The sequence below is a fragment of the Drosophila yakuba genome, chromosome X, assembly GCF_016746365.2.
Source record: "Drosophila yakuba strain Tai18E2 chromosome X, Prin_Dyak_Tai18E2_2.1, whole genome shotgun sequence".
Lineage (NCBI taxonomy): Eukaryota > Metazoa > Arthropoda > Insecta > Diptera > Drosophilidae > Drosophila > Drosophila yakuba.
Window position 1 is genome coordinate 2,881,139 of NC_052526.2, and position 8,391 is coordinate 2,889,529.

The 8,391-nt window shown below is 48.9% G+C and overlaps 2 protein-coding genes across 2 annotated transcripts; both read right to left on the reverse strand.

The window, feature by feature from the left end:
* Positions 1-3,395: 3,395 nt before the first annotated feature.
* Positions 3,396-5,860, reverse strand: LOC6524097 (trichohyalin). Its single transcript, XM_002099925.4, has 2 exons — positions 3,786-5,860; positions 3,396-3,722 (listed from the first exon to the last, which is right to left on the reverse strand). The coding sequence occupies exons 1-2, from the start codon at positions 5,759-5,761 to the stop codon at positions 3,671-3,673; spliced, it is 2,028 nt and encodes a 675-aa protein (XP_002099961.2). The 5' UTR covers positions 5,762-5,860; the 3' UTR covers positions 3,396-3,670.
* Positions 5,861-6,698: 838 nt separating this feature from the next.
* LOC6524098 lies at positions 6,699-8,354 on the reverse strand. The gene has a single exon (XM_002099926.4). It carries the CDS (start codon positions 8,350-8,352, stop codon positions 7,267-7,269), a length of 1,086 nt encoding a protein of 361 aa, XP_002099962.1. The 5' UTR covers positions 8,353-8,354; the 3' UTR covers positions 6,699-7,266.
* Positions 8,355-8,391: the final 37 nt, after the last annotated feature.

An 8,391-nucleotide genomic window follows, 5' to 3' on the forward strand; every position in this document is an offset into this window, starting at 1 on the left:
GAACAGGTGCGAGATGAGATGCGATGAAATCGAATGAGATGATGGCTAACCTAGATGATGGCGCCTAGTCAAACCCAAATCCCCCAGGTTCAAATCCAAAAACCAAATCCGAATCGGTCGCCTTTCAATTGCGCTGGACGGCCGCCTGGCGCATCCCAAAATCCAGGAGACGGCTGCAATTGGGATTCGCATTTGGATTTGGATTTGGATTTGGATTGGGACAATATTTGAGGATGATTGCATGCCTGTGCAAGCGGCTTTCATGTACGTGAACGGCAAATTTATTTGCACAACTGCGATTGATGCTGGCATCGAACCGCCCCCAGTCGGCAACCTGCAGACCTTGTGCACTGCAAAAAAATTAGTGTATGTATTGAAAGCAACTAAGGACTCTTTGACTTACTTTGCGCATTAGAAAATACCATTAGGCTAAATGCCAGTTTATAGCTGTCTTAGGGATATATGCAATAAATTCAAATTGGCAGAGATTTGGAAAGTGCATTTTTCTGAATGCAGTGAATGCAGTGAATGCAGTAGCCTGACATTCGGTGAATCCGGCTGTACGTCACTCGGAGTTTGGCATTTGCCAAATGCTCGACGCCCGATCGGCACCATAAAAGTCTGTTGCATAAACCAATTTCGCATTTGCTACGCCACCGAATGCAGAATGCCGCCGAGGGCGCAGGCAAAAAGTGGGCGGGCAAGTGGAAAAGTGGGCGAGCAAGTTGGGAAATTCTGTCAACGCAACTTCTTCTTCGACTGGCATCAGCATCGCTGGCTGCTGATAACGTAAACCGCTTTGATTTTTATTTAACTGCACATTTCCCCCTTTCGAGGATTGACATTTAATGGCAACTTGTGGCGGATTTTCGATTGCAATTTCTGCGGTTTTCCAATTTTCCCCAATTTTACCCATTTTCCATTTGCCTTCGCTTATTGCATTTATTTATTTTGTGTGCGCGCCCTGTTCGCTTTTTGCTTTTTTTGCTTTGCTTTTTAGCCTTTCAGTGGGGCGAGTGAAATTGATAATTTATAAAATTGCTGGCAAATGGCAAAAAGAAAAGGTGGAAAAATGTAAAAAAAAAACGCAGGGTTTTCCCCCATTTCTCCACCAATTTGGTGGTGTGTGTGTGTTGCAACACATTTGCCGCGTTCGCCTCATGAAATATTTCTCAAGTTTCGGCCGTTACCTTGACTTGATAGAAAGCATCCTGCGGCAGCCTGGTGGCCACTTTATGGCGGGTATCCTGCATCCTTGCCAACAGTCTCCCCTACACCCACCACCTCCCCAGTCGCCCATTAAATTATGCAAAACACACACTCACACTCACACTCACACACACACACTTTCCCAAGGACTTTCCTTTTGTGTCCTCCTCTTTTTCTATTTTGCCTTTTCTCACGCCCGCTTTAAAGAAAATATATTTTGCACTTGGCTGTTGCTTTTACTTAGCCAAGTGAAGCGTGGCAACACACACACACCAACACACACACATCAACAGCTAAGGTCAAAATAATACAGATATATTTATACTCCTATTTTTTCGCATTTTTTCCTACCATTCTAAAGTGCATTTTTAACTGAATCCGGATTACTGAGCTGTAAATAATTTAATCAAAAATGTATGCCATATAGAGTCCATTAATATACAAAATATTGCAATAGGAGCTTAAAAAACTGCGCGTCTACTTATTACTTTTAGCGTAGCTGTAATTTGCCCCACAATCTAACCCCATTAGGTGGTGGCGCCCCAAAAGCCCCCAGCTGCCACCCCACGTATTTATTTGGCGCTTCGCTGCTTTTATTTTATTGAAATTTATGATTTCTGACACAGAATTTATGTTGTTTTGCATTCCGGAGAGTGTGTGTGTGTGTGTGTGTTTCTGTGTGCTTGTGTGTGTTTGGGGGCATAAAATAAACCTCAAATACTCGTAAAATGCCCAGTAAAAGCAGCCCGGCCACCAGAGTCACAAGTTTTTGAGAGAGCGGGGCAGAACCTACTGCTTGCTTTCTCCTTTCGCAACCGGATCCTTTTCGCCTTGTCTATATATATATACATACGTATATATGTAGGAATCTGGGTTTCACTTTGGTTTTTGAAGCTCCTCTTTGGCCCGGCCAATGCCAGTGAATTATTTAATTCGTATAAATATTGAAAACTGCATTTTTTATGATGTTTTCCCGTTGGTTTATTGCTCTTTTGTGGCGCTTTCATATCGCATAGCCTGCCCAGTGTCCTGGCCACAGGATCCCCCATCAGACATTGCGTATTGATATTTCACACTTCCATGGCCCACGAATTTAACATATATCTGTATATATATACATATATACATATATATATGTGTGTATAAGAAGAGTTCGCATTGAATTTAAACCCTTCATGAAAATCCCCATGAATAAACCCAGCGAGAGATGGCAAACAAAAATAGATGGAAAAAAGCAAATCCTTTGGTTCTGTGAATATGCATACATCAAACTGAATGGGTATGTTTCGAGTTAGCTTTATACTTCTGTGTGATATTTCACTTGCCTTAAACTCATTGTCGATCGTAGATCCTATTAGGATCAAGTGCTTTAATGAAGTAAGCAACTTTACAGGCAACTTTTTGAAATTGCAATCCAAAGTAGGAAGTACTTGATTTTATCTCTGCGTGCACTCTTCACATTCTGAATTCCTACCGAACGAAATTCGTATCCCTGGATAAGTGTAAGTAAAGCAACTCGGAACCAGCTCATGGCAAACATGGCAAAGGAAAGGATACTTCCCCACAAATACGGATACAAGTGCACACTCTAGCTATCCAGCTATGCAGCAGACACACACTCACACACACTCCACACTCCACAGTCCACAGTCCACACCCCCAAAATAATCCCCAAAAGATGAAAATTGTGTAAAATTTGTGTGTTGGTTTCACTGATTAAGGATGGCTTACTGGCTGCTTGTCGGCCCCCCAAAAACTGCTGCTTCTACGGCTGGCCCCATCAGGGGAAATCTCTTGAAAGCCAAAAAGATGAATAGACCAGACCAACATCTAATATGTGCGAAATTTATCAGCCTCGATACACACACACACACAGACACTCACACACGTGGGTGGAGAAAGGATATATTCAGGAGCAATGCGGCTGCAAGGACGAAGGCAAACGGCATGGAAAATCGCAATAATAATTTTGCCTTTCAGCTTCGGTTTCGGTTTCTGTGGCATCCGAAAGGAGGCGGGCCAAGTGGGCGGTTTTAAAAGCTGCCTCAAGGATCCAACCATCCAAGGATGCCCAGCCATGTGAGTGGACAGTTGCGGTCCCTCGGATGCGAATGCGAAGGCGACTGCTCCAATTATCCAGGAGGTGGGGTTGGAGGTGGAGGTGGCTGGGAATCGAAACTCACGAATTGCAATGCAGTTTGCAGATGCTCGGCTACTCGAGCATCCCATCATATATTTTCGTTATGCTTTTGTTGGCTACAACAGGAAAGGGGAAAGGTTTGTTGGTTACAGTAACAGTTGGATTAAATTGTACAATGCTCCGGCGGAGTATCCCATCCCATCCCTCTGCTCGTAGCTCGCTGTCGGGTCCGTTTGCATTTTCTGTGGGTAGTAATGCTGTTTTCCTTGATCCATATCCGTTTGCTCATTTGGGGAGGGCCGTCGATTTCCTTTGTGCATCCTAGCATCCAATGGCCTGCAAGTAGCCCTGGATCTGCTCACTCAGCGCATGGCTATAAAAAGAGTTGATTAGTTTTTCTTTTCTCCAGTACCAGTACCATGCACAATATGCTCACCCAAAGCCCTTGCCGCCGGCCGTGGACTTCTTGTAGAGAGCGGCCAGGAGGAGGATCTGCCCGGTCATCAGCAGTTCCCGTTTGCCATAGCTCAACCAGCCTTTGGCTTTCACTTGGGTGGTAAGCAGTACACGCTCTTCCAATGGCTCACGAATCTCTCGTCTGGAAAGCTGGCGTTCAACACGTTCACGGTCTACCCGTTCCTCGCGGCGCTGTACTTCTCGGCGACGATCTTCCCTTTGATTTTCTCGTTCTTCCCTGCGAAGATTATCTCTTCGGATATCGACGCTCTCCACTCGGCGCTCCTCGTCTCGTTCCTCTCTTCGCATACCATCGCGCATCACTCGGCGCTCCTCGGCTCGTTCAACTTCTCGTTCCTCTCTTCGCATACCATCGCTCTCCTCCCGACGCTCTTCGACTCGTTCAACTTCTCGTTCTCTTCGCAGACCATCGCGCTCCACTCGACGTGTGTCCTCTCGCTCCTCACGCCGCTCGCTAGTTCGGAAATCGTCTCCAGTTACTCGCCGTTGAACTTCTCTTCGCTCAACTCGTTCTTCCGGCCGCACTTCTCCTTCGGCGCGCTCCATCCTGCGTTCGGTTGCGCGTTCCTCCCTGCGCTCAGCTTCACGGTCTTCTCTACGATTAATATTGCTCTCCACCCTTCGTTCCTCGACGCTAATACCGTCTGCCGGCACTCTTTGCAAGTCGAATCGACGGAAGGATTCTTGTTCTGCACGGCGAACGACTTCATTGTCCTCTCGGCGCTGGTTGATCCTGTCGAGGTCTTCCTCTTGCTTTACACGCTCAGCTGAGTCTCGCTCTTCCCGTCGCTGTACCCTGCGTTTATTGTCACGCTCTTCCTTGCGGTCTTCGCTTCGTCGAGAGTTGTCATCCAAAACAAATCGTACTCGGTTCTCTCGCTGTTCGCGTCGTTCAACACGCCGGTCTTCTGCTCGTCGAAAATTCTCCCGTTCGTTTCGTCGCTCAGGGTCTCGCTCTTGTTGTTCGCGCTCCATGCGTCGGGACAATTGCCTGTCTAGCCTAGCTCCTTCGTCACGGCGATTAACGCGTTCCTCGCGTCTGGACATTTCACGTTCTACTCGGCGTTCGAGTCGTCTGTCGTTCCCTGCTACTCGTCGAGTTTCGTAGTCACGCCTGTCCGATTCGCGCTCCTCACGTCGCTCCACCAGTTTCTCACGTGCCTCACGAGGCTGATTGCGAACCTCACGAGTGTCTCGTTGCTCTTCGTCAGCATCACGTCGCTCCACACGTTCCTCGCGGACGTCGCGTCGCTCAACTCGTTGTTCTCGAGTTTCACGTCGCTGCTCTCGGTTCTCACGAATTTGACGGTGCTCAACTTGATTGTCACGAGCATCGCGTTGCTCAACGCGTCCGACGCGAGCTTCACGACCCTCCACTCGATCTTCACGGGATTCACGTCGGTCCTCTCGATCTTCACGGGACTCACGTCGGTCTACTCGATCTTCACGAGTTTCACGTCGGTCCACTCGAACTTCACGGGTTTCTCGAGGCTGCACCCGCTCTTCCCGGGCTTCACGTCGCTCATCACGAGCTTCGCGAACCTCCAGTAGTTTATCTTCCCGAGCTGCACGCCTGTCGACTCGAACTTCACGGGTTTCACGAGGCTGCTCCCGCTCTTCCCGAGCTTCACGTCGCTCATCACGATCTTCGCGCGCCTCCAGGCGCAGGGATGAGTCCAAACGAACCCTTGTTTCCTCGCGCCTTTCGTTGCCACGATCATCGCGCGCCACTGACTCAACGTGGACTCTCCTCTGACTCTCCGCCGCGCCTTGTCTGTAAACCATGTGCTCATCATAGTCGTCCTGACGTTGATGGCCATCCCAGCGGCCATCATTGCAGATGTCAGTGCCACAGGAGTGCCTGCTGCTGGCCCATGTCACAGTTAAACAGCCAAGGTGAAGCAGAAGGAGCAGAACGCTAAGCCGTAGTCTCATCCTCGGTGGATCGGTGGTGCTTGGTAGTCAGGTACGAAAGAAGAAGTTGGAAGATTCAGTCCGCTGCTGTGTCACCAGCAGGATACGCAACTGGAATGACTTCGCTAGAGGATTGTCGCCACTTTTATAGCGGAATCCGGCCTAGAAACTTAGTTGGGCAACACCCACGCTGGCACTTTCTGCTCCCAATTTGCTGGGCTGATTGATTGAATTCCGCTTATCGCACATGTGCACCACTGCACCACCAAGACGACACAAGACGCAATTCCAAGTGGCGCAGACGCCACTGTCCATTCGAGTGAGCCTAATGCGCGGCCGCCTGTTCCAATTTTCCATGAATGAAAACTGCCAAGCCCGTGACGTCACGTGGGGGGTATATATGGGTGTATGGGTATATGGGTATATGGGTATATGGTGGTTATATGTACATACTTGTATAAACAATAAATAAAATAGGGAATCGATTTGCGAAGCTCGTTAAGCACCAGTGACGTCAATATATGTACATATGCTTGGAAGGAGGATGCTGAAACTCCGTTTTTGCCGGAGCGAGTGCACAATTGCGATAAGCGCAATTCAATCAAAATCAAATTAGAGTGCATCGAGCAAAGGAGCCAACCCAATAATTGAGGATACTCCTGTGGCGCTTTAGATGGCCATCAGGGCATAAAATTGCCCATCGACTTGGCAACTGTGTCCCGGACTCTGGTGTCATGGCCATGAAACCACTCCGGGTATAAAAGCAGGCACGGCCAGCTCGCAGAGCTTCACAGTTCCAAGGATAATCGAGCAGTTGGTTGGTTGGTTCTTCGAATTCCGGTTGGCCTCGGAACCGGAGGCTCGAGGATGGACCCTTTCCGGACTTCTGGAGTATCACTGGGAAGGCCAAGCAATTGGAGTTGCAGTAAACGCCTACTAAGAATATCACTTAACCAAGTATCAAAACAGTCTAGTTATACGGTTTATATATCTGCATCTTATCCGCATTAACCAGCATTTAATCAATTCGTAGTTCGGTTACTATCTATTCTATCCAAATGTAATCACTGTTAAACTTAGCCAGTTAAATGTTGCTGTTGTTTGGGATCGTATTGTCATGGAGCTGAAGGATTTGAGCAGCTTCTTCTCTTACTCGTCTATCCGTGAACCACTTACTCGTATATATATTTGTATGCAACTTCAACGCTAGTCTAGCTAGTCTCATACGGAGGACTATAATGTATAACTATCCATATGCTTGAATGCACGATACAAGAAGCACATATTAATACAATGTTCGTTTATGGGGATTGCCCGAATCGTCGGTAGTTATCCATCCAGAAATCAAATAAATTGTACTCGTACTTTAACCAACAGTTGGACAGAGACCAAGTTGAATTTCAATGGGAGGGAGTTTCAAATGAATCTGCAGGACTCCCGATTTCAGTACGCATAGAATCATTCCTTCACGATTACGATTCTCTGCATTATAAAACCAGAAGTACCTCCAGAAGCTCCATCATGTCCTATAGCATTTCGCAGTGGGTGATGAGCAGTGGACGGCTAATTTTTCCATTCTTGGTGCCATGAGCTTCCATGGCCACGATGACCTTGTCGCCGCGTATCACCCGACCGAAGCCCACGCGCTGACCCATGGCCACCGGCAGGGGCTTGAAGCTGATGGTAAAGTTGATGGCTCCGCCGGGGAAGCCGTGGACACAGAACTCCTTGGCGCAGGACAAGACGCAACCGTAGCGAGCGTGACTCACCACGCGCGTATCGAACTCCATGGGATCGCGATAGCTTAATGAGGACGCTTCGCCTCCGCTGTTTTTGCAGCTGCTCAGGAGATAGCCCTCCAACCACAGACGTGGAAAGATCCGGCGCACGGCGAACTCATGCGACCGCTGGGCCAGGCAAGTGCGGACGAACTGCAGCACCACCAGCGGCGCCGCCTCCGTATATAGCTGTACCACCACTTGGCCCAACGGCCGGCCGTCCATCAGACCGAAGTGTAAAACAATCCTGGGCCGAAGCAGTCGCATCAGTTCGAAGTTTCCCACGGGCATGTCCAGATCCCAGCCAATGTACTTGTCGAACACCTCACTCTCACCCAGAGTGGACCGATTGGTCATCACACTGGGACACCTTATGCTGCTCGTTGGCGATTGCCGGCTGGACCGCTTCCGCTGGGCGGCTCCACGCTCATGGATCCTCAACAGGCGGCGACCCAACAAAAGGTTGTGACGCTCCACCAGATCCAGTCTATGCCGCATTTGTGGTAGAGCCGATTTGGGAACGAGCGGTGAACCCTCGTCAATGTCAATGGTGCCTCTGGTTCGCTTGATCTTCGACAGATTCAGTAGCAGGCGCACATTCGCGTTGGTACGCTCCAGAAAGATACGGGCATCCTCGTGCAGAACATCGAATCCCGACTGGGCCTTGGTGTTCATCAGGGGCGGTCGCTGGTGCACCAAACTGGTGGCTCGACTGAGCCGGTAAAGGTACAACTTGTTGCGACTCATCTGTACTCGTCGGTGGTGGCGCTCCATGAAACTGGATACTCGGGAACCCAGTGACCCACCGGTGCGAAACGGACTCCGGTCAAACATATTCAACAATTGTCGATAAGGCGAAGAAGTTGACTGTTT

Coding starts and splice junctions, on each gene's coding strand:
- LOC6524097 (XM_002099925.4), bottom strand. CDS start 5,761: ATGAGACTACGGCTTAGCGTTCTGCTCCTTCTGCTTCACCTTGGCTGT. Junction 3,723..3,785: donor GCCGGCGGCAAGGGCTTTGG/GTGAGCATATTG, acceptor CTCTTTTTATAG/CCATGCGCTGAGTGAGCAGA.
- LOC6524098 (XM_002099926.4), bottom strand. CDS start 8,352: ATGTTTGACCGGAGTCCGTTTCGCACCGGTGGGTCACTGGGTTCCCGA.